Below are 27,181 nucleotides of genomic sequence, written 5' to 3'. Positions count from 1 at the left end.
TTAGTAGACATATTTTTCTAACGCCACATGGTAAAAAAAAAATTTGGTGGATCGGTTCTTGTTCGTTTATAAAAATATCTCCGTGGCTTTAAAAAAAAAAATCTACCCATTTTTTTAAACGAACCAGACCCGACCCACCAAAAAAAAAGTTATCATGTGGCATTATCCCTTAGAAAAATATGTCTACTTAAAGCCATGAGGTATTTTTTTTAATTAAGAAATAAACTAAATGATTTAAAAAAAAAAATCCGTCAGCAAAAAGGGTATATTTGCAGCATTTATAACGATAGAGGTATATTTACACTACTTTTGTAACGAGGAATATATCTGCTCTAAATCGCAAAGTTAAGAAATATATTTGCACCTTTACCCTTCTTTTATTACCTACTATGTGCCTTGTAAAAGTAACAACGGGCAGAAGGGCATCCTGACAACAATAAGCTTACCTCCAGCAGCAATGAAAAGATTCCAAGATGCAATGTACAAGTTGACCTCAAATGTCGTCAAAGGTCTCAGGAAAGTGCCAAAGATTTAGGTGGTGCTTGGATTGCCAAATTGTTTTTTTGTTTTTTGAAATTGTCATTTCCTCTTGAGCGCCGAGGGTCTATCAAAAACAGTCTCCATACCCTCACAAGGTAGGAATAAGGTTGCGTTCACTCTATCCTCCCCAGACCCCACTTGTGGAATTATACCGGGTTCAGGCCCGGCTCAAGGCCAAAGCCGCTAAGGCAATGGCTTTGGGAACCATTTTTTATTAAGTTTTATGGCTAATTTGTTTAAAAATTTATTGTGACTTATAGTATTTTTATGTAGTTTCTAACTAGTAAATTATTTTTCAAAAAACTTAAAAATTGTATGTCTGAATTCACGATAAAAATAAGAAAGTTTGACTCTCGAAATTCAAATTGTGTCACATAAATTGAGACAGATGGAGTGGAGCACACAATTTTAAATTTTTATGTAATTTTTTTTTTGTCACGTGATTTATTAGCTGTATTGTCAGTTGAATTTTTTTTAGAATAGATTGATTTGAAAAAAATGTTAAACAGCTTTGCTTTGTTCTTGACGATTATAAAATAGTAATTAATGACTTCGCATCTAAAAAAGTTAGTAAAGTAGACTTTAAGCAAAATATATATCACGATCTTTCCTTTTTAAAAAAAAAAATATTTGGGGCTCTTTCTGAAGTTAGGCTTTAAGCCTCCAATCTTGTTGAGACAGTCCTGACCGGGTTTATTGTCGTTGTTGTCTTTTGAAATTGATGTGTATTTTACTATAGTTCTGAAATAATTAGTTTTATTTGTATTGAAAGTTCTTGGTATTGGAAAAAATATTTGATTGCAATTTGCACATTGGTGTGAGGAAAACAATAGCAATTGGTGGTTGCTTTAGTAAACAAAAAGGTTATTTTCAAGAGAGATGAATACTTCAGTTATTTTACTACTCTCTCTGTCTCAAAATAAGTGTCATCTTAGTAAAAATTACGTCATTAAGAAAATCAATAAATATAATATAAAATTTACTAAACTACCCCCATTTATTATAGGGGTTTTTTTTTTTAGGACTAAGCTTGAGCGAGGGTCTATCAAAAAGTGAGACTTATTTGGCTTCCTTATCTAAAGTGAGACTTATGGTCCCGAGGGAGTATCTCTTCTCAGAAGTTGATAGAACTGAGTGATTCTATACACGAGAGTAATTTTGCAAACCAGAAGCAGTTCCAACACAAATCTATATGTTTGGGATATGCTATTGAAAAAAGAATGTTCTACTGTTATAAAGAAAAAGACAGAAATGCTCAAAGTTTTCGCAAATTTTGACTTTACCAAAAGTACACCAAATTCGCAAATTTTGACTTTACCAAAAGTATACCAAATTGAAATAGAGCTAGACTTTTTTTTTTCTTCAAAAGTATACTCTACTTTAGGATGTTGGACACAGTGTTTTAAAAAGCGGGAGCGTGAGGTAGAACGTCTTACTTAACACGGGGGGAGACGTAAGTCTCGAGGCATGGGGCGTAAGCCCCATGGATCTTTAAGATTTTAATTTATAATGTAGTAAAATAGTATAATAACACAAATTTATAAAAAAAAAATACATTAATAGTTTTAAAAAACTAAAAACATGATTAAAATAACTCATAGAAAATAAAACTTCTAACATAATATTACAAGTAAAAATAATGCAATGATGTAAAAGCTATTATGAGATGCAAATTAACTCTAACATCTTAACTTTCAAACAAAAAAAGAATCACAATTTCTTAAATATATTACTTCCATGCTATGCAATTTACCTCCCTAAAAGAAAATAATCAATACACTTTATTAGTATTATAATTAAAACATTACTCCTTCACGAAACAAAATTACATTCAAATAATTTAATAATAAAATATGATAATTTTGAGCCATAGGAAAAAGCCATGACGACCGATGATAAGTGAACATGTAAAATTTGATTATGTATTTTTAAAAGAAATGTTAGGTGATATTCACTCTCACGGTGTTCTCAAATAGTAAATAAACAATACTAAAGCTTCTTATTTGAGATAGTTTCAATCTTCTTATTTTTATAGATGAAAAAACTATTAGAAATCATTCATTATTAAAGCATTATGAGGATCAACAATGTTAACTAAGGAATTTGACCTATAATTATATAAGAACTGTAAAGCGAGCACCGAGCGTTAATTTTTCTAGTGTCCCGCCCCGTGACAAGGCGAGTCCCAAAACTGCCTTTTAAAAACACTATTGGACATATTAAATAAACATTCTGCTCCATGCTTCTCTTTTAAGAGCTGAAACTTTAGCCCTATGGTCACAGGTTAAGTTTCTTTAACCACAGGTTATGACAATAAATGCCACTTATTTAGGCGTAATGTGCACGCACATCGTTTGTCCAAAATCCTAACTAATTGGTCCTTTAGGACAGCTAAGTCCTAAAATGACTCACAAAAGAATTACTAATAGAGTTGACTTCTGAACAATAAATAGCTACTTGCTTAAAGTAGCATACTAAATAATCCAATACAAGCATTTCCCTTTTCGCCTTGAGGAATGGAACAACTTTCCCCTTCACAACTCTCAGTGATACGGCGTGAATCTGAATTAATCATTCCAGCAACAGCTACTCCTCGTGAAATAAAACATCTCTCAGACATAGACGATCGAGAAGGTCTGCGTTTTCACATATCTAATTTATTTTTTTACGAACACAACCCTTCAATGGAAGGGATAGATCCTGCTAAGGTGATTAAAGATGGATTATCAAAAGCACTAGTATTTTACTATCCATTAGCTGGTAGGCTCATCTTAGGGCCTAAGGGGAAGCACATGGTGAATTGCAATGGTGAAGGAATATTGTTTACAGAAGCCTATGCAGATGTGGAGCTTGATATGTTAGGGGAATCCATAAAACCTCCATGTCCATTCTTGGAGGATCTGCTGTACAATGTACCAGGTTCTGATGGGATCACTGATTGCCCTCTTATGTTGATTCAGGTATATTATCATACACTCCTTTGCAACAGTATTATTCATCTTTTAATTTAATTACTACATCCCTTTTAATTTATGCGACCTAGTCTAAATCGTTAGTTTTCACGGAGTTTGAGTTTAAGGGGAAAAATGAAGATTTTAAAATTTGTGATCTTAAACATGTCATAACGTATCTCTGACTACATTTTTTTTTGTAACTTGTGACCTTAAACATCTCAAAAAAGTAATCGTTTTCAAATTTAGAAGTATCATTTTTCTAGAATAGACTAAAAGTAAAGTATAATCACATAAACTGGAACAATAGGAAGTATCCAAAAGTTTTGTCGGTTGCCCCCTTATAGACCTTGTAAACGAAAAATCCCTTTTGAACAAACTGAAAATCTTATAAAACAATGTTATACTGTTGTCTAAAAGTTTGTAGGTTGTTGAAAAACATTAGACGATTTTTCTTTAAGGTTGAGCAATTTATGAGCAAACGTTCGACTCGAGTCTAACATTGTTCGGATGGATAATTTCTCAATGGCTATATTTGCATAATTTTTAAAATAGAAATAAAATTTGAATGATGATCTAAAAGGGGATATTTACGTAAATCAGCCGGGAGGTATTATTTTGGGTAAATTATACTTAGTGTTCTTTAATTATTTTACTTGTATTCGTTGGATTAATCTTGTTACTACTTCTATCAATTCATAGAACCTTGTACCAATTCAAGAAAAGTTAAACTTTTTCAGTTAACTCTTTACGATATCACTTTTTGAGAGTCCTATTTAAAAGTAATTTGAATAAAGACGGAGAATTGGAAAAATGTACATCGAGAAAAGGAAACAAAAAAGAGAGAGACTAAATGCTTGTATCACTGCATATTTTTGGGCGGTTCATCCTAGCGTAAAATATCGTGCTTAGCCAACTTATCCCAATATTTTATTATTCTGGATATGTGCCTTTTGAGACATTGTGAGTTGCACGATCGTAAAAAAAACGAAAATACAAAGTTGCACGGTTGTAAAAAAAAACAGATATAACATTCTTCAGATAAATAGTTTGCATATGCTGTCATGGATCGCGAACTTAAAGCGTACTACTCCGTTCTAATTTACGTGACAGTTTTGTTTTTCAAGAGTCAATTTAACTAATCTTTTATGCTAAATTGATTATGTCAACTCAATATTTTAAGAACAAAAAGTAGATATTCAAAAATTATAGTCAAACCTTTCTATAATGACAATGTTTGTCTGAAAATTTCATGGTTGTTATAGTGAGGTGTTGTTATGTATGTATTAGAGGCGGATCCAAAATATAAACTCTATAGGTTCAACCTTAAGATTCTTAGTGTAAACCCGTCGTTTAAAAGTTATGAGTTCATGTCTACTATTTATTGCAGTTTTAATAAATTTTTATGCATAAATTTATGCTCCGCGTCGAAAGTTGGGGGTTCAATGGAACCCCGACCTAGCATGCTAGATCCGCCACTGGTATGTATATATACTAACATTTGATGTTTAGATCTCATTTAACTGTTTTAAATAAAAGTACGCAACAAATTATTTTTTCTGTACTTTTTATGTTATAAACAAAAACAAAATACTTGTTAAATTTAAAATCTCAATTGATTTTCATATTTCATTAATTAATTATTGAAAAGACAAAATTCATAACTAGTTATACCATACCGATAAAGAATTAAAATCTACTCGTTGGATTTTATGTTAATTGGTAATTGCTGAGCATGTACATGATAGAGCAGCTTAACATAGTTCTGTTGGTTGGGTTCTATCATTTAAACCGTGACGTACTGTAGGAAGAATAAACTCATTCAACAAATTATAAGAACACACACGAACCTTAATTTTCATTGAAGTAGCAGAGATTTGTCAGTTTCCTCCACTTCTAATATGAATGTCTTTATTCCTATAGGTTACCCGTTTTACTTGTGGTGGATTTGCAGTAGCAGTAAGAGTTAATCATACAATGGTTGATGCCTTTGGCTTAGTTTTATTCCTAAATGCAGTAACTGATTTTGTGAAATTCAAAGCCTCTGCTCCTTCCATCATACCCGTCTGGCAAAGGGATACCCTAAATGCGAGGCCATCACCACGCATTACATGCAAGCATCACGAATTTGAGGAAGAAATTGAATCAACAAATGCATGGTTAAAATTGGAAAAAGAATTGATTCAACGTTCATTTTTCTTTGGTGAAGAGGAGATAGAAGCTATCCGTAATCAAGTTTCACCAGTTCATCGTTCAAGTGGACGATTTGAGTTATTAACCTCGTTTTTATGGAGACATCGAACAATTTCACTCAATTTAAATCCTGAAGAAATTGTGCGGCTGACATATTTTGTTACAGCCCGTGGGAGGTTTGAACATTTGAAAATACCGCACGGATATTATGGCAACGCGTTTGCTTTTCCAGCAGCAGTGTCAAAAGCAGGACTTTTAAGTACATATCCGCTGACTTATGCACTTGAGTTAATCAAGAAAGCCAAGAATCAAGTGAATGAAGAGTATTTTAGATCTATGGTAGATTTTATGGTAATTAAAGGGAGACCTGGCATAACACAATCATGGAATTTTGCTATTTCAAACACTGCTTATGTAGGATTTGATAAGGTTGATTTTGGATGGGGAGAACCAAAGTATGGTGGGGCTGCTAAGGTTGATTCTTGTTTTAGTTTCTTTGTGGCTTTTAAAAATTACAAGGGGCAGAAAGGCATTCTAACAACAATAAGCTTGCCTCCAAAAGCTATGGAAAGATTTGAAGATGTTATGTACAAGCTGACTTCAAATGTCAAGCAACTATCAAAGCTTTAACAAGGTGTTTGGATTGCCACTTACAAATATGTTCTTAGTTTATTAGATCAATTTACGTGTTTGGATATAGTTCTGAAATAATTAATATCCTCTGTGTTGGAAGTTTGGATTTTGGAGACACATATGGATCAATTACTAATTAATGTTCTATAGTTATCTCATATAATAGCAAAGTGTGTTTAGTACTTTATCTGAATATATATGATATAAGACGAAATTCAAATCAATTGAACAAATCCGGTATATGTGGATCTCACACCCACACCCAAATCATGTAGGATCGACATGGATGCAACAAGGATTTTGAAAAATCCCAACAACATAAATTGACAAAGCTAAAGATAAATGGAATTTTTAATCTATATACCGATGACTGTGAAGTTGACTATAGGGTCAATATGCATGGCTTGTGATCATTCTTTAGTGTATGCATAGTGCATTCGATTCTTGTGTTAGTTTGAACAACAACACATCGTTTCGAATAAAGTTCACTTCGATCAGTGCAAAAATAAGCAACAATAGAATTACATACATAGATTATACTGAGACACCACAAGCTAGCGCTTGGTGCTTTATTTCTATAAGTATCGGGACCCTTCTGGCATAGTGGCATCGTTTATTCGTAGCATACTAGTGTTATTTTTGTTCTAATTATTCCTTTAAATTTGACAATTTAATAGTCTTCACTCCTTGATGTTGATATAGCAAAGTGGATAGACTTTCTTTCTAGGCCTGTAAAAATAAAGAAAAATAAAAGAAAATCAACTTTCAAGTGATGTAATTTTCGATCGTTAATTATTGCATATTCGTGATATAATATTTTATTTATTTCAATTGCGTATCTCTTCTTACTTTTTTCTTAAATATCACACATATTTTACCTGAACTTATATTCTTTTAGATGCAGTAACGATTTATTTCTTCTTTTTGGTCAAATATGTAGGATAGGAATTGACCTGAAACTTTATTACTTTTGGCCAAAATAAGGGAATCCCAAGTATATCTTATTTTATCTCTTTTTTAGACGCAATTGATTTTTATTCTAACGGTGTATTTTCATGAACAAATTTGGAAGTTCCTTTTTGTCTTGAACGCCATTTTTTTTAGCCAAATAAGGAAATTCTATGCAACATAAGTGATTTTAAAGTGATCTACAACTTAGCCCAATATTAGTCCAATTCTAGCCCATTTTTAAGATTTACTTAAATTTGGGTTTGTTGCTTGAGATTTACTTTATTTTTTTTCTATGTATTCACTTTTCTTGGATCCTATATCTTATAAGTTTGTAGTGTGTTTGATACGAAGGAAAATATTTTTCACAAAAATATTTTTCTCAAAAATATTTTACACGCAAAATGTTTTCCTCAAAAATATTTTTCACGAAAAATGTTTTTCTAGAAAATGGACCCTTCAAAAAAACTGGATCAAGTTAGGCGGGTCATGACCCAGGCCATTTAAGCCCAAGTAATTTTTAGGCCAATGTTAGCCCAACCCATTTATTACCTTAGCCCATTTTAATTGGGTCAATTTCAGCCCAACTCACCCATTTGTCACCCTAGTATTAAGGGTGTGTTCCGTAGGAAGGAAAGATTTCTTGTTAGATATTTTTTTGAAAGGTAAATGATTTTCTTACTAATTTTTGTCTTTTTTAAAAAAAAAAATTTAAAACATAAAAATAAAATATGTTCTTATTAGTCTTTTAACTATGCCCCGTTAAATTTCGTGTGAAATAAAGGCATTTTTAACCCAATTAAGTAGTGACAAGGGCATGATGGGATTCAAACTATTAATAAAGGCAAATATTATAATTTTTTTCATACTTTAAGGATAGTTTTGAGCATTTCCCGTCTGTTGTTTCATATTGCCTATTGCATATTCTTGGTCAAATACGATAGCTTGTCATTTTTCAGTGGCGGACTGAATCATTATTGTTTTGTTTGGTCAATGTTCTAATTATAGAAGCCGTAGAACATGAATGTCAAATTTAGTAGTGAAAGTTTTTCAAACTTTTCTAGTGTTCTTTTGAATGGACTTTTTCTAACAAGACCTCACGACAATAAGGATATTTAATTGCAGATGTGAAAACAAAAGGAAAAGAAGAAGAAGAAGAAGAAGAAGAAGAAGAAGAAGAAGAAGAAGAAGAAGAAGAAGAAGAAAAAATGACTTAATAAACTGTTGGAATAGTGATCAATATATTCAAAAAACACGAATCACTGATGAGTAGGGGTGTATATGGATCGGATTGGTTCGAATTTTTCAAATACCAAACTAAACCAATTGTGTCGGGTTTTAAAATTTATAAACCAAACCAAATCAATATAAGTCAATTTTTTTTACCTCGGGTTTTCTCGTTTTTCTTTTTCCGATTTTCTCAGGTTGCTTCGAAAAAGCCTTCATATAAAATATATAACTTTTACTTCAAACATTTCTTTTGTCAAAGTAAGATACAACTATATAATTAAGGCCTCTCTTATGAAATAACACAAATGTGAGATGAGTGATGACATTGTAATAAAATATTCAATAAAAAAGATAATGAAATTGCATAAAATAATTATTGCTAATTAATAAGCCATAATGAAAATGATCATAATCTAAAAGCACTAAGTCGTGCTATAATAAGTATGACTAATAAGTATTATATACATGACAAAAATAAAATATAATTAAGATATGTATTTTCACTGTCTAAATCAATGCAAAACTAAAGAATACATATCCAACATTATTGTCATTCCTAGTGATAGAATTGAATTCCTTTCGTTAGCATTAATACTGATTTGGTTTTAATTTGAACTTTATTTGAGCTGCCAACATTTATGGATTATAAAACTTATTGGACCATTCAAAATTCTAAGTCCAAACTTGAAATAATATGTAAAAGACAAAAATTGCAAAAGTTTAAGAAATATTTATAAATTGTATTACAAATAAATATTTTTATGTATAAAATATTTTTAGAAAATTGTATATATGTATTGTCGGGTTGGTTTGGTTCGGTTGACATTTTTTAGTTAAAATCAAACCAATTATGATCGGGCCTTTTTTTTTTAAAACACCAAGCCAAGTCAAATCAAACCATTGGTCGGGGTTTTTTCTTGATTTGATTTGAATTATCGGTTTGGTGCGATTTGTCGGTTTTCTTTGTACAACCCTACCGATGAGTGTGATGTAATAGTCATTTTTTTGTTATCTTTATCAGAATTTCAGACTCAAGTCTTAAAAAATAGAAACGATATGAAGTGTTTTACCCTCTTAATAGGTCTATACGGTGCAAATCTGAATTAGTTAGAATAGTAAATTCTAAAAAAAATCACAAATAACCACTTTTCGTTTATGTAATTGAAAAATGGTCATTATTATAGAGTTACAAATACCATACATGGAATTTTACATAAAATTTGAAAGTTCATTGACAATATGGCTAATGGCTGAAAAGTTACATTTGAACGCTATTTAATGTAAATTTTGTGTACCAAATGCCTAAAGGAAAGGGGGGCAAAAAAAAAAAAAAAAAGCAAAATTCTAACTAGACAGCTTGTAAGTTAAAAATTCGGAGACTTTTGTTGTTTATAAATTATAAATAGTTATCTGAGATCCGTGTTAAGCCCGGGCCCAAACTCAACATATAAATGTAGTAATATTTTAATTAAAAAAGTATAATCTATTACCTATTTTCTTACCGCATAATTAACAATTCAGTGGCACGTTAAATATGTATTGTCATAAGTTCATTATTATTAATGTTTTCAGTCAACTTATTAGATAATTTTAAAACAAAAATTATTTATAATGAGAAAGCAAGTTTGGCGGAAAAATTATCAAATTATGTAAAGTAATTACAACTCGGTGAAAATCATTAATTGAAAAATATTGACATTTTTATGAATCTGTGAGCATATAATTTTTGTATTTATAGATAGAAGTAGATCTTTTGGTATTTATTAAGTTTTAATTTCACTCATAATATTACATGTAACAGTAGTTGATGCTAGCTAAATGTGGTGATTTAATCTTAGTTTAAGATGAAATTAAGGGGAAAAAATAGTTTTACTAAATGAACCCCAAGAATCAATTTAGTTCTTGGTATATAGTTTGTGCTTAAAAATATTAATTCTAAGCTCAAAGTTAAAATTGGAGTTTATGGTACTTTTTGTATTTTAATTTAAAATATTAGATTGATCTAATTCAATTTAGCTTCATAATTTGATAATGGGAAAATGAAAAATGTCACATAAATTAACACGGGGGCAAGAGTAATTAGTAAGATCTAATAAATGCTCCAGTTCAAAACGATAATGTGGCTTCATAATTCCCTAAAATTTGCTAATATGTATAATAACAAATAATGTAAAGGGTAATTTAATAATCCTTTCAGTTCATATGATATGATGTTTTTAAATTACGCTAGAAAGTAAGAAGCATTTCACTAAATTACCTTAATTAAATAGTACCTACTTAATATGATTTTTGGGTTATGTAAAAGTTCTCTTATCTAAATTATGGGAAATTGGGTATAAATAAAAATTATTAATAAAGAACAAGAAAAGATTCACAATGTTATTGTACTACAATTCAATATACACCAATTATATAGGCCCACACAAAAATTGACTTAAGATAAAGAATGATAAAGAATGAGTTCAAAAAATGATTAATATGCAAGGAAAAAAAAACAAAATAAAGCCATGTGTAGCAACATCATAGGATTAAAATTCTTGTGAGGACTACAAAAATTTGAAATCCTCCCTTATATATAGTAGTAAAGTAACTAGTAAATTTAACCGCGCTTCGCACGGTCGTGCAAGCATCAGTGAGTTTACGAAATAATATCAAAAAAATATATTCTTTCATAAATTTATTCGAGATATAAATGATAATTTTTCACATATATGCATCCAAAATTACAAATATAAATTTTTCCGATTACGACAGTAATTTTAACCTCGCTTTGCGTGGTTGCGTAAAGCATCAATGAATTTACTAAATAATATCAACAAAATAAATTCTTTCGTAATTTTATCGGATAGATAAGTGATAATTTTCACATATATGCATCCAAAAGTGCAAACATAAATATTTTCATTTACAATTCTTTGCTTTATAATAGAGTAATACATAGTACACAGTTTTGCGAAGATGATTTTTAGGAATTTCAGTCTATACTAATACTTCTATATGAATTTTGTATATATATAATCCTAAGCAACCAAAAAAAAAAAAAAAAATAGAATGACCTAAACGTAGTAAAATAGAAATCCAAAAGGAAATGAGAGTATAGCTTCTATATGAATTTTGTATATATATAATCCTAAGCAACCCAAAAAAAAAATAGAATGACCTAAACGTAGTAAAATAGAAATCCAAAAGGAAATGATACTTTTCTCATTTTTTTCTTTATACGTCTCGTTTCCATTTCAATCAATACCGTTGGCATCTTCCTAATTTCTTACCCAAAACTTCCTCTTAAATCAGAAGACAACTCCCCCCCCCCCCCCCCCCCCCTTTATTCTCCTCATTACATTTTAAGAATATCTCAGTTTTTTTTTAATTTTCCCTTAAATAATATTCCCTACCATTAGAAGAACACATCAATATTCTCTATAAATTTAAAGAGACTATATATGGAATAAACTAACGCTATATATGGAACGAACTAAATGAATCATTATTTGCTAATTAAACTCTATTTTCAATCATATTGTATAGGATCTTTCCTTTTTTTTTTTTTTTTTCCCCTTATTCCCCTTTGTTTGTTTTCATTTTCCTTTTCCTTTTGTTTCCCCATAAGTATGTCATTATCTGCTAATTTTATGCAAATTCCCGAAAAATCAGTTTTCCCCTAAAACACTACTATTTTCTCCTATAAATTCAAAGTGCCTCAAAGGAAGAAAAGAAAAAAAAAACAGAGGCAGACATGACAGAAGGAAAAATAATTACATTCATACATGAGTGTATATTGGAAAATGCATCAAATTGGTTGTAGCTGCAGGCCAAAACTTTTGCAAAGGTACTTCTAATTCCTACTTCCTTTCTTCTTCTTGCTTCACCCTACTTATCAATGAGTTTTTAAACGCTTGACAGAAGCTTGGGATCTCCTTTTGTTATGTCTATATGACTGTTGTTTGGTGTCTTGAAGAATGAAGGAAGAGTTATTCATATAATATAGTGTGTTGGTTGATTTAATAGGAACACAAGATAAAAGTAATATTGATGCTTTGAAAGTAGAAAATGGCCTTGGTCCCTGACCTCACTCTTTGTATTTTACCTATTTGTGCATATCCACATGCATAGATTCTTTTACCAAGGCAAATGGTGAATTCATATTGTATATCTGTTTATATAATGGTGTTCATAATTTAATGATGAAGAAACCTATCAAATTCCTAATTGATGCAGAAATTCTTTCAACTTCTATAATTAACTAATCCATGCATAAAGTTGTAACTGAAAGATTTTTTTCATTTAAAAAAAAGTCCTTTATTGTAAAGGGTGAGAATTGATTTTATAACTGAAATTTTATATAAAAGCTTGTCTATACCTAGCTTTATATTATATATAGATTAGATAATTTGCCCGCGCTTTGCGCGGTTTATAAAGAAAATTAAAGTGTATTGTTAATTAATTTATTACTATTTTTTATTAAAAAGAGGTCTATAACATGAAGTGGACAGTAACACTTTCTTTTTTCTCTTGATATAAATTGATGAACAATCAAATATATCAACCTAACTTGAAGAACAATACAATATGTAAACTCATAATTTCTGAGATAGTGCATATACAACAAAAATTGCTAAAGAGTAATCCCGAAAACGCAATATAAACTTAATTAGAATCCATGTGTGATCTGTTGTATACTCTATAATAGCTCTTTGGCGATTTTTGTGCATATTGCATCTCAAGAATTCTAAGCAAAAGTACCAAAGTTCAACTTCGTAATATTTGAAAGCTACAAATAATAAAATTTCCTTAATTCCTATAAAGAAGACCGAAGTTATATTTAACTATCAGACCTCTCATTCCATGGACGAATGAATAGAAGTGGCTAAGGATAATGAATAAAGGAGAAGATATGTCATTCAAATAATGATGTAAAATGGTTCACACTTAGCAAGTAAGCCAGTGCATTCCCTAATGTATTAAAAATAAATGTATTTATAAAGCTAATTTAATTACAGTTTTAAATATCTAGAAATTTAATAGTTAAATTTTTAGAATACGAAAATGAATAAGTGGATAATGAAAAATATAACCTTACGAAATGTTAATAGTTTTATATAAGTTGTCAATGACAAATATAACGTACTATAAAAATAGGGGGACTACGTTGGGGGAAAACTATTATTATGAAAGGTATATTTATTTCCTGTGCTTTGATTATTCTATGTTATCTCTGTCGCTTGCGTTACTTCATTTCCATATCGCTTTGAATCTCTTAGCCGTATCTGACCTCTTTTTATGTTTTTATTGAGTCGAGGGTCTCTCGGAAACAGCCATCCTACCTTGGTAGGAGTAAGGTCTGCGTACACTCTACCCTCCCCAGACCCCACGTTGTGGGATTTCACTGGGTTGTTGTTGTTGTTGTTGTTGTTGTTGTATATTTAATTTACAACTCCAGAAAATGGTTAATTAGTTAGCAAATTATATTTTTATATAAAACATGAAAATGAAATATGAGTGACTACAACGTGAAATTGCAGGTTTACGTACTTGATAATACAAAACTCGGATTTTTAACTTTCATCTTTTTGTAACCATGACTGCTTCATTTTTATTTTTTTTGAGAACTTAAAAGATAATTCTTATATAATAACGAAAGGGGAAATTCATGAAATTGATCAATTTGACTCTTCTTTCTTAATCTCACTGGATAATTTTTTTTATTTGAAATTTATTACCTAAATATATTGGATGCGTGAAGATGCACCAAATTTATGCGGAAATTTTCAGTATTTTATTTCTTTCAAGAAATGAAAAGATGACGATAATAAGATAGAAAACATCAACCTGGTGCAGTTGTGCACGTTAGAAACGACTTCGTCGTAAACAATGTGCATTACAAATATATTTATTAGCAAATGATGAACTCACTTGATAGAAGATTTTGCCAGCCATTACGTCCAAAATAAGAATAAACCAAGGGACCAAGATACAGTTATAACTACGGAAGTGATATATTTGTTAACTTCATCAAATATCGACATCGTTTACAAAAAAATTGTGTACGCACCACTGCCGTCAACCACTTCGTTATTTGAAACTCAAAAACAGAGACTAAATTCAATTTCATTTCTCGTCTCTTTTCCCACTGTTGAAATTTTTATCACTGGTAGAATCGCCAAGCCTCCAATTGTGGATGAGCTTTATCCATATACATACATATTGCCGTATTTATGCAATGGAGCAGTTAGAAGAGCAAATGTATTATGGAGTTTGACTAAGATGTATGGTGTTTTAATACTTTAGTTTCATGAAAAAGGTCTTTTGGCCACACTATTTTGGCCACAATGGCCCAAATGGGATAAATTCATATGATTATTTAGGTCAAATTTAATAATTTATGCTTACTTAATGTCATTTCTATCTTTTCTTCTCAAGGTTTATCTTAATTTAAAATTGTATAATAGAGGTTATGATGATTTTTACATAAGTGTGGCCAAATTTTGGTCAAATTGGTGTGGCAATTTAGCAACTCCCTAGTTTCATACGGTGCTATTTGTTCTACATAAATTTGAAACGTTTTGGGCATCGTTTCATGAATATTGGCTTAGTAGTTGTACCCGTTACTTATTTTTGGGAATAGATGGGGGGAAAGTTAGATAGATAGTGGTAAGAGTAATTAACAGAATTTGAAAAGTCATGACTGTTAGTGTGTTTACGAAGGGCAGGCGCAATTAAGAGACTTTAAAGGAGGTGGCACTGATCCACAATGTTTGGAAGGGGAAAACAGCGTTTAGTGTGGTTTTTTTCCAGATGGAACACTGTTTTTATTGTTTTAAAATTGAAAAAATGCAAAATCCTATTAAAAAAGATAAATACTAATATTTGCTTTAGAGAATACCACGTCAACGGGCTTTGTCCTGCTTTTATATATATACTCTAAGATAAGATATAGATGTCCTGTCATTCATCTACGAAAGCTAATGTGGCACTAAACTTTCAAGAAAAACCATTAATCCAAGCTAAACTTTCGATCATCCTCTTCTTTACAAATGGAGACTAATCAATTTTCTCAGTCCTTCCAAATTCTATTTGCTTTTGCATTACTTGTTCTTGTATTTATCAAACTAGGAATTACTATTATTAGATACAACACCAAAAAATCTATAGCTCCAATTAGGCTCCCTGCTGGGCCATGGAAGCTACGAACGGAAACATGCACCAATTAGCAGCCGGCGGCCTGTTAACCACCGGGTCATGACCCAATTAGGCAAAAAATATGGACCCTTAATGCACCTTCAACTCCGAGATGAAGAAAACTTGTGTAGTGAATTTTCTAAGTGCCAAAAATGTTCAGTCCTTTCTATCGCTTAGAGAAGAAGAGTTTTCGGGGCTTATAAAATGGTTAGACATACAAGCTGGAATTCGATCCCCTGTTAATTTGACAAAAAAGTTGCATTCAACTTTGTCTAGTCTTGTTGCTAGAGCAGCGTTTGGTAAAAGATTTAAAGATCAAGAAATGTTTATTTCACTTATTGATGAAGGTGGGAAATTGGCAGCAGGATTTAATGTAGCTAAATTTTCTTCCTTCGTTTAAGTTGCTTCATGGAATTAGTGGAATACAGGAGAAACTTCAAAGTTTGCATCAAAAAGCAGACAAAATACTTGAGGATTTTATACTTGAACATATTGCAGCAGCAAGCAATGGTGTCGTTGCCTCAAATGATCAGAACTTATTGGATGTCCTTTTAAGATTTCAGAAGGAAGAAAAATCAAATAATTCATGACAATATTAAAGCAGTTGTCCTGGTAAGTTAAAGATTTTTTGTACTGTAGTGTGATTTAACATGTTATATCAAGTTGTCAGCTTTTTTCTCAAAGTTATTGATTCCATTAGATTTTAAGTAATATCCGCCGTCAGTGTAAACAATTTTTACATCATCAGGCCATCTTTACCTGTTGTACCAGGTAACATATCTTACTTACCTGTAGATATCATTTGGATGACTTGATAGTGTAAACAATTTGTTTACACTGACGATATATTAAACCTAAACTCATTCTACTAACTGTAGACAATTAATTACCTATAGTTATCTTTTAGATGATCTTGATAGTGTTAAAAATGTTTTATAGCATCGGTGTATAGAAGTTAAATTTAATATAATTTGAGCAATTTCTTACTTTTGTATGTGTTGCTACTTGTTAGGACATGTTTGGTGCTGGAAGTGAAACAACAGCTACAATCATTGACTGGGCAATGGCAGAATTACTAAAGAACCCAAGTATCGTAGAGAAAGCCCAAGAAGAGGTCAGAGGGGTGTTCAATGAAAAAGGCTATGTGGATGAAACATACTTTGATAACTTAACGTACTTAAAATCAGTTATCAAAGAGACACTAAGGTTACATCTACCACTCCCTTTCTTACATCCAAGAATAAGCAGAGAAAAATGTGAAATCAATGGCTATGAAATACCAGCACAAACACAAGTGTTTGTGAATGCTTGCGCTATTGGAAGAGATCCCAGATATTGGGAGGAACCAGAGTGCTTTAAACTGGAGAGATTTCTTGATAGTTCAATTAATTTTAGTGGAAATAATTTCGAGTACATTCGATTTGGTGCAGGAAGAAGATTATGCCGGGGCGTGTCATTTGGTTTAGCAACTCTTGAGCTACCTTTAGCATTTCTTCTTTACCGTTTTGATTGGAATCTTCCCATTGGGATGAGCCATCAAGACTTGGATATGACTGAGACCATTCGATTTGGTGCAGGAAGAAGATTATGCCGGGGCGTGTCATTTGGTTTAGCAACTCTTGAGCTACCTTTAGCATTTCTTCTTTACCATTTTGATTGGAAGCTTCCCATTGGGATGAGCCATCAAGACTTGGATATGACTGAGACCTTTGGTTTGTCTGTCACAGGAAAACTTGATTTGTATGCCATTCCTATTGCCTCTAAACCTATAACTGTTTAGAGATGGGTGTAAATAATTTTTACATTATCGAGACAATTTAACTTATTACTGCATGTTGTTACTTTGTTTTCTAAATTATCATATTGAAGATAGAGATACATTATGGATTTAAGTTATATGCATTGATTGTTTAAACAATTTTAATACTATCAATTCACTTTAACCGACTATAACAGGTTATTATTGTCCTTATTTGCAAGTTATCATATCATACTAGTAAATTTACCCGCACTTTGTGTGGTGTAAAGAAATCTGAAAATTTTACAACTATTTAATCCCTTTTTAAAATTTAGTTGAAAAAGAAAGAAATTATGAATATGCAAACAAAAATAATATTGTAAACATGTATATCTTGTATATTAATTGACTTAAAGGATAGAACATAAAACCCAAAAAATTGCATCTGAACTTCACTAAGCAGCAGTGTCATAGTTTAAAAGCTAAATAACTTACATTTAGGAGCCTAAATGTTTGACACATTTTATATGCACCAAAGATTTATCCCTTGATAAATGACGAAAATAATAAACAATGAATCAGGGTCTAGAGAAGAACATAAATTCTCTTTCGAGAAAAAATGGATAGTAAAAGAAAACAACTTGACCAAATTATTTTTAGTCTAGCCAACTTGCTGCATTCAAGTAATAAGCTCGAAGGACTCGATCCCAATATGACAATAATGATGATTTATGATAATCTGGAAAGTTTGAGAACTTTAATCAGTTAAAAGAAAATGAAGAACTTGAGGATTGCAATTCGATATATCAATAAACAACCTCTGTATAAATTAAAATGAATAATGAAAACTACAAATTAATTTTACATTCTTACGTCTATCCTAGGCTTATCAAAAATTGATTCACATAACTATTAAAAGCTATATGCATATTTTCTAAGCAACATCAATGTAAATGTTGGCTTCCTTCTCTTGCTTCTACTTTCGCAAATACTTCGCCTGAAGACATCAGAAGCTAAAAAACTTTATATCAATCAATTAATAAAGGATGTTATATATAGTCAAGAAACTTACTCTTGGAATTTCAAATTGCCATCGAAATAGTGATTTTCCAAATCATGAAAAGCAATTGATTCATTATTTGTCTTCCCCGTGGAGCCAAACTAAATCATCCAAGATTATATGTGGATACTAAGGGACATTAGACATAAGGACAAATTGCATCACCCATAAAAGAAAAGAGATTACAAAATCCCAAAAACCTTAGCTTTGATGCATAGTCACTACTCCGATACATATAGTTTGTCAAAGTATATAATGATGTTGAATGTTTAATTGGGAAGTATATAACTCATGACATAAAATTAGTAACTGAAATTATAATTAATATGTTAAAACATGTCCAGCTAGCCATGTTGAGGAAAGAAAAGGGCACGTCTGATCTAGTCGGTTACTTTTAAAAGGGAGGAATAAATATTTTTAGCTATATAAATTGAGTGATCAATGAAAGGAAAGAAGGAAAATATGTCAAAAAATTGAGAAAAAAAATAAATAGGAATAGAGGTCATAAAGAGGTGTTACATCATCTTATTTATGTCTAGCTTTATACTAGTAAACTTGATCGCGCTTCGAGCGGTTATTAAAAAATCAAATTTATGAAAATAAATTCTAATATTTGAGTACTAATATTAAATACTAAAAAATTACAAACATGAAAGTCTAAAGATCTCATTGAATTCACGAACTAATCTTCCTCTAATATTTGAATATTATTTAAAAAATATAAACATTAAACAAAGGAAAAAAAAATTAACAATAAGAAAATGACTTAGAAGAAATCAGTACATCCTATAGAACGCTCTCTTTGTATTCATCCCATTTTCAGTCCTTAGTGCTCTACATATTTTGAATGAATAATTCAACGAATGGATTCAGGTAAGTGCACATATAATCAATTTTGGAACTCTTATTTAAGCCACGGTCATAGTTTATAAAATTTTGTATGTTTAGCCACTTTAAATATAACTTTCGACAAATTTATTTGAAGTTATAAAAACTGGTATGATATATATTTTTCCTTAACCTTGACATGTTGCTTCTGCAAATAAAGTTTTGGTAGCCAAACCTCAACAATTATATATTGAGGCTAAGATTTTGTATCTTTAGCCACTTTGAATATGGCTTTCGACAAACTTATCTGAAGTTACAAAAACTCGCATGATATATATTTTTTCTTAGCCTTGACATGTTGCTCCTGCAAACAAAGTTTTGGTTTACGCAACTGAAGTTTGGCCTTGGCAAGCCAAACCTCAGCAATTATATACTGAGGCTAATAACTTCGAATATACTTTAAAAATATAAATCTCACAGCATATGTGCAATTTATATTTAAAAAAAGGTCAAATTAAAGAAAGAAAATTAGATTGAGCAGCGAGACTCCGTCTACATATTTCTACCACTTATGCACATAGTGTTCTTTTTGAGACCAAACGAAAATATAGACTTGTGACAATCAAAAATTTATAGGTAACCAAACTTAAAGATGTCTCATAGAAAGAAAACACGGAAAAAAAAAATAGAGAAAAAAAAAACACAACAACCACATCCTTCTTAGAACTTTAATCATAACAAATAAGTGGAAAAGGAAATATAGAATCAATGCATAATTTTTCGAGCCCTTTTCGACACGTCTTCCTCCCACAACTAATCAACATTCAAGAGCCTTTTTCATTGAGTCAAGCTAAAGCATGAATCCAATACTACTGTAATGATATAAAAGTATTACTACTTCAAATATGAAATGTAAATGATAACCTAGGGTAGGAGTCTCATGAAATAAAAGAGATGAATTTATATTGATAAAAATGAAGGAACATCATAAGGTATCTTAAATTTTTAAATTAATTGTTTGGGGGTTATGAATATGAAACCATGAAAGTTATGGATATGATTAAGAGTAGAAATTAATTAGGTAATTAGATATGAGTTATGGAGGTGAATATTTTAAAGCAAATAAAGGAGAAAAACAATAAATAGATGAAAGAGAGGAAAGAATACTGCAAATGATATTTAATTGCTATAGCTACGTGGGGTTTTAGAAAATGGATCACAATTACTTTTCAGACCATTGGCTATTTGGGCTTAGCAAACGGATCTGACTTCATTGTGTTCAGTAAATTGAAGGAGAGAAATGCAAAAGAAATACGAAAAAGAGATAAAAGAAAAATGTAATTGTTGGCTATAGAGAAGAGATAAAAATACAATGTTGAAGTAATTTAGCATGACCTAAGCGTTTCTTTTATAAATGTAACACATTTAGCATAGACAATTAAGACATTTAAAGGAGTAATTTTTTTTTTTTAACGTAGTACATAAATCATTTAAAAAATGAGACAAAAGCAAAAAAAAAAAAAAAAAAAAAGATAAAAGATAAATAGAAATAGAGGCCATAGAGAGGTGTCACCCTAGTTTTATAATAGGGAAAAGGGTCAAAAATACCCCTCTACTTTTGAAAAAAGGCTAAAAATATCCTCTTAACTTATTTTGGGTCAAATATATCCCTCTCATCCTTATAGTTTTCAAATATACCCCTGTCTTGATGGAAATTATCCCCCAAAATAATCCGAAATTATAAAATTTTAAACCGGCTCCATCATTTAAACCCGTCCAACTAAATTATAACCCATAAGATCCCCTTATTCCCCCAATACGTAGGTTTGAAGTTTGAGGGAATTGGGGGAATAAGGGGATCTTATGGGTTATTATTTAGTTGAGTCGGGTTTAAATCATGGAGCGGGTTTAAAAAATGGGTATTTTTGACCATTTTCCCTTTATAGTATGTATTGATTGATTGATTGATTTGCTATGAAGATTTACCTGTTAATGTAATTCAATTTAATACAATGGTGTAAATAATCTTTATAATAATAGGTCACCTGCCATAATCCATCAGTGACAATTTTTTAGAACAAAATTAGACCGAGTCCCCTGTTTTTTCTCTTTTAATTTTTCCGATTAGGGAAATCAGGTTGGACCCATTTCCCTATTTCCTTACAATTCGCATGACATTGTTTTGTTCTCAAACTGTCGCTCATATTGAGTTTTCACAAATTTTAATATGAATTACATCTAATTTTGAAAATAACATACAAACTCTCCCTGTGACTATATTTTTCATGATTTCATCCAATCTTGCCAAAAGATCAATGAAAAGATGGAATATGTCTAGTGATCATAGATTAATTTGGGATAATATTAATCCTGTAGTTTCCTGATATAGAAATAGTAGCTGCTCTTAGCCTCTCCTCTTTAATTGGATCCATCTCCATAGACAATCGATGTCAGACGCTACTCACAAACTTTTTAGAATTATTCAAGAAATTAAAACAAATGTCTTAGCTTCAACAATGTGAATGATACAAGACTGTAGATCTGATTCTCCAAGTATGTTTAACCTTTCACTAGACTAAAAAGAATGAGAAAGATATTTACTCTCGAGTTATATGTGTTTTTGAGTTCTACCTGAATTATGCTAATTTCAGACTTTTTCGAGATATGCTTATCCAAAGTTTGCCTTGACAGTCCCAAATTTTAGAATTTTGTCTAAAGTTAATCTTTCGAAATCCCAGCTTTGGAATTGATGTCCATACTTTCTAACTTCATACCAAAAAAATTCAATTTCTTTTTTTGGTAATTATCGGAATTTCATTAACCACCAAAGGAAATAATTACAATTCAAGCTAGTACATACTCAAATAGCTAGTCCTCTCAAAACAGAAGTCTTACCTTTGATAACGTCCAAAATACACTCCTCAAAGAGAAAGTGTACACGGTCGTATGCAATATATTTACCCAACTATGAGTCGGGGTCGATCCCACAGGGAACAATATGCTAGGCGATTAAGAAAGTAAGGAACTTTCACCAACTACGCTAAAGCCAAACGATGGATAATATTTAGGTTTTTGAGAAAGATTATAACTAATGCGGAAATGTAAACTAACCTAGAAAGCGAGTAAAATGATCAATGGCCACAAGTTTGGATAATAGGAGATTACACTCAAGTAACGATCCAATGTATTTCACGATTTTACAACTAAGAGCGGGTTTATGTTAATAGATAATGATTTCTAAAATCTCATTGAAAGTCTTCCAACCAAATCAATGAATTTCACTCTAAGTTTTTCCAAGCCTTAGAGTGTGATATTAGGCACAATCAATTTAACCTCAAGTAACTATCCTCTTCCGAGCTCAAGTTATTAGATGAGTTTAATGACCCAAATTCTTGTTAATTAATCTTTCCCAACCTAGATTTCCTTTTCCAAGCTCAATCTAAGTAAATGGGTGAGTCCTAGGATTAGCTAATCCCTTTGGAAACATTCAAGAACGAGATTAATTAAATCAACAAAGACCCACTTCAATAGCAATAAGAATCATTCAATACATAAGCATTACAAGAGTTTCAAACCAAACTTTAATCAAGAATACTTTCATAAACGAGATTCAAGTTATGGGATAGAAAGCTACACACTTAGATATACAATACAAAGCAAGGAATTGAAGAAATGAATTAAAGGTTTAAGAAATACTCAACCAAATCTTCAAATCTTTAACCCCAAAGTGTGGTGTAAAAACTAGTCTCCAAACTTGATGAAAAACTGCCAAAGATAAAAATGATATGTTGCCCTAAGCTTCTCTTTTATGCCCAGATTTTTCCAAGTCCAAAAATTGACAAAATATGCCCCAACTTTCAGTTTTTGCAATTCTGCCCGTTTTTTGCAGTTCTGTCCCTTTTTGCAAAACTGTCCAGTTTTGACAGTTTTGCAAATCTGTCCAATTTGGCCTCTTTTTGACTTTATTTTCATTTGGTTTCTTCCGATCACTTCTAAATCATATAAAACCAAGTTAAAAAGTCAAACTTGCTGCAGAACATGCGGCTCGCATGTGTGACCTGCGACTCGCAGGTCACGCTTCTTCTATTTTGGCTTGTTTTGCTCTATTTTGTTCCATTTTGGTTCATTTTGATCCATTTTGCTCCGTTATGCTCTCCGGGCATCTTTTCCTACAAAACAACATAAAACACACAAAAAGTAACAACAAAAGTGCTTAAAGAGTCACAAAAACTTAAGGAATTAGCATCGAATATCGCGTAATTTCACGACTCATCAACCTTCCGATGACACTCATCTCAAAACTGACACCTATCTAGCAAACTTTTCCCAGCTAGGGAAGATCTTACACAACAAATACATGTTTTTTTTTTGCGATAATACTTTCTATACTCTCAACTTTCTCAAAAATTCTATTGTTTATCTCATTCCATATCTCATGGATAAACTCTGTATTCATCACTTGGGTGATCTGAGACTTGCTTTTAGTCTTGGTGAGAACCCATTGGTGAAGTTGTTCCTGTTATAACCTGTATTTTGTACGTTCGGACAATCCAGGATAATTGTGAGAAGTTAAGGGCAAGACTATATTTTGATCTTGTCTAATACACAAGTTGTTTATGAATATTATTGGTATGGAATTATTGAGAAAGGCATAAGTTGCTTATGAATTTATGGGCATGGAATATTAGAAAAATTTGGGGTTAAAAGTTAATTTTAGAAAGTTGATAAATCATGAAATAAAAGGCCATGTTGGTCGTGTGGCATATGTGGGCTCTCACCCATGGCTTGGCTAATTTTAATTGATCCAAGCCATATGTGGGCCATGGACACATGGATGACTTATATATGAGGACCTTAGATGACTAATTAATCACATTCTTCATCTTTAACACTTAGAAAGTTTGAGAACCTTGAAGAACAAAAATTGAAGACCATTCGGCCATGGTGGCCGAATTTTGAGGTCCAAAAATCCCCATCAAAAAAATATTTTTTTCTAGTATTCCTACTAATTCAAAGGTCCTCTTTAACGTGGTATAATTGTTGGAGCAAGAAAACCTCTCTTTGTTGCAAGTTCACAATTCTAGACAAAAGGGAAATCAAGGGAAAAAGGTAAGAATTAATCTTCTTTTATATGTTATGAATGGTTTAGGTATGTTGTAGTATGTAGAAATGAAATTTGTGAAAATATGGAAGTTGTGTGGTGGCCGTGTATGTGTAGTGTGTGTGGCCGTGTATATGTGTTGTAGTGTGTAGGGATGATGAGCTAATTTTATCTAGTATTTTGGTTGTTGTTGTAATGGAATCTATGATGAGAAATGAAAGTTTAATAATTCTAGTTCAAGTTGTAATTGTTGGAAAATTATTTTAGAAGTTAATGTGAATTGAATATAGTGTTCTTGCACTTATGGAAAATAATGTTGTTAGTGTGTGAATTGTTGGTATAGTCCATGAATTTGGAAGAAGAGAATGTATTGTGGTTGTTGTGTCGCATTTGGAAGGTTTCGGGTAAAGTAAAAATGTTGATTGGGTTGTTGGAATATCATGTGAATTGTTAGAAGCATTCTTGAATCATATTAGAAAGATTTCGGATTAATACTTGAATGTGGGATCATTGGTGTTAGCTTGAATATATGTGATTAAATTGGATAAATGAAATGCCGTGAATTGTGTGACAAGAATTGTTGATGTTAGAATATGTTTTGGGATTGATTGTTGAAGTTGTTAGTACGATTGTTGGTAATGTTGTTAATAATTTGGCCGAGTTGAATTCTCGGATTGTTGATTGTTGATTTGGCCGAGTTAGATTCTCGGGGATGGTGTATTTACAGGGGAAATGATGCCGAAATTTCGGCAAATTATAAGTGAATTTACTTGAAAGATTAAGACAAGTGTGTGACAATATGTCTGATGATTATGTAAATCTCCTTGAATGTAGACTAACGAGCTTGGACGAATAAACGTAGCCAATAGGACGTGGAGCAGGTATGTAAGGCTTACCCTTTCTTTCTTTTGGCATGATCTTTACGAAACGAGCTAATGACGTATATGTATGATTTCAAAGAAATTTCCTATTCTTAGAGCCACTAGGAAGGCTAATATTCTTGACTTCCATAAGTTGTTTCATATGGTTTTGATGCATATCTATGATGTCCGAAGTTTGTTGATGTGTTTCCAAAGGGCATTCGAAAGATAATTGATATGACTAAAGTTTTGATTTTTCAAATGCTAGCACGTTCGATTATTCCATCGAGTCTTTGATATATTTTGATATGTGCATGTGGTTCCAAAAGTTCTATTTCGGATATCCATAACGATATCCGAAAGATACTTGACATGATTATGGCTTTGATTTCCCAAAAATAGCTTCTGAAACGCTTATAGAACGTTCTGTACTTCAAACGCTCATAACTTTCTTATACTAAGTCGGATTGACCCGGAACTTGTTTCTGAGCCTTTAGGGGTCGGTAAGTATACTTATCTATCGAGTCTTGATTTATGTGCATTTAGTTTCTCACTACTCTACTCGTGCATATGTCATGATCTCTTTCGCGGAGTCCCGGGCCGGTATATGTCGTGCGCATGGTTCGCCGGGTCCCTCGCTTGAGGGCCGGGTGCCATATATGTATTCCGGAGTATGATGTGTTACGGTGTTATGATGTGTTCATGGTTCGCCGAACCATATATGTGTATAGTATATTCTGATCTTATGATGTGATATTATGATGTGTGACGGAGATTACGGAGCAAACCTTCTGGAGTATGATGTGTGTGGCGCCAAAGGCAGGGTGGCGCCACGTTCCCCGGGTCCCGCAAGGGGCCGGATACCGTTTCTGGCATACATGATTCGTGTTTCTAGTAAGTTGTTTTCTTATTCTGCACATCATGCTTTTGACACATCTTTGGCAAGCAATATTGTGTGCACAAACCACACAAGCCAACATTTCAGCTTTTCCTCTTTGGTCGACCTAGGCCCTCTTACCACCGCCAATAGCTTTTCTGCAGAAATCTTTTTATTGCGACAAACTTTTGCACAGAATCCTTCCCTTTTCTTAAGTACCCTTTCCTCTCTAGTTGGGCTAGGATATGATGCACAGTTTAGACCAGTGATCAAAGCAAACTCATTCAAGCCAAAACACACAGGCTTGTCATTCACCAAGAACCACATCTCACGCTTTTTCTTCTCAACCACATGACGAAGAACCATAGAATGCACCAACATTCCATTGAATCTATTGAAGTGTTCTAATATTTTTCTAAACTGACCAAAACAGGAATGCCTGAACATTTTCCTAAGTTTATGATCTTTTAGGGTTTTTTTTTTAAATCATCAAGCAATGTCAGCCTAATCCTAACCGAAACTTTTGCTGGAAACGAGTTGTAATCATCCAGCCAATTGATCAGACCATACTTATTGACGTCAATTATCTTTGCACAATATGGCAAGGACAAGGGATTATCATTTTCATCACCACCAGACCCCTCAGAAACATGGGGATCATCTCTTTCACCTTCCTCGACACTATACTCATCATTATTCTTCTCTAAGTACGCGTCATTTTCAGGTTGTACAGTTTTTTTTTTTACCTTCTCGGCTAACTTCTTTACCTTTTCTTTTTCTATCGTCAGATGTGGCCCTAGAACGGGTTAGAATTATGTGCCCTCCTCTTCCTCTACATCTAGCCATTTTATAATCTATATACAAACAATATAGTGACGTTGATCAGCCCCGACAAAAAAATAAGAATAATCAACCAAAAGTCTATTAATAGACCATGATATGTTTGCAAAAACAGAAAAACAAAGATCGAAACAAGTAGAAATAACACATATTTCTAGCAAAAAACAGGCGAAACTTCCAAAATTTTGAAAAAGAAATTTCAA

General features: G+C 31.9%; 1 protein-coding gene and 1 pseudogene across 1 annotated transcript; both read left to right on the top strand.

The window, feature by feature from the left end:
• Positions 1–3,041: 3,041 nt before the first annotated feature.
• Positions 3,042–6,327, top strand: LOC132625719 (alcohol acyl transferase 1 allele RGa-like). Its single transcript, XM_060340307.1, has 2 exons — positions 3,042–3,500; positions 5,415–6,327. The coding sequence occupies exons 1-2, from the start codon at positions 3,057–3,059 to the stop codon at positions 6,312–6,314; spliced, it is 1,344 nt and encodes a 447-aa protein (XP_060196290.1). The 5' UTR covers positions 3,042–3,056; the 3' UTR covers positions 6,315–6,327.
• A 9,459-nt stretch (positions 6,328–15,786) lies between these two features.
• LOC132625716 (cytochrome P450 71D10-like) lies at positions 15,787–17,501 on the top strand (annotated as a pseudogene).
• The last annotated feature ends 9,680 nt before the right edge of the window (positions 17,502–27,181 follow it).

Source organism: Lycium barbarum, unplaced genomic scaffold (assembly GCF_019175385.1).
Source record: "Lycium barbarum isolate Lr01 unplaced genomic scaffold, ASM1917538v2 unchr_scaffold_46, whole genome shotgun sequence".
Taxonomy (NCBI): domain Eukaryota; kingdom Viridiplantae; phylum Streptophyta; class Magnoliopsida; order Solanales; family Solanaceae; genus Lycium; species Lycium barbarum.
This window is presented reverse-complemented; position numbering and strand designations above follow the sequence as displayed.

Coding starts and splice junctions, on each gene's coding strand:
- LOC132625719 (XM_060340307.1), top strand. CDS start 3,057: ATGGAACAACTTTCCCCTTCACAACTCTCAGTGATACGGCGTGAATCT. Junction 3,501..5,414: donor GCCCTCTTATGTTGATTCAG/GTATATTATCAT, acceptor TTATTCCTATAG/GTTACCCGTTTTACTTGTGG.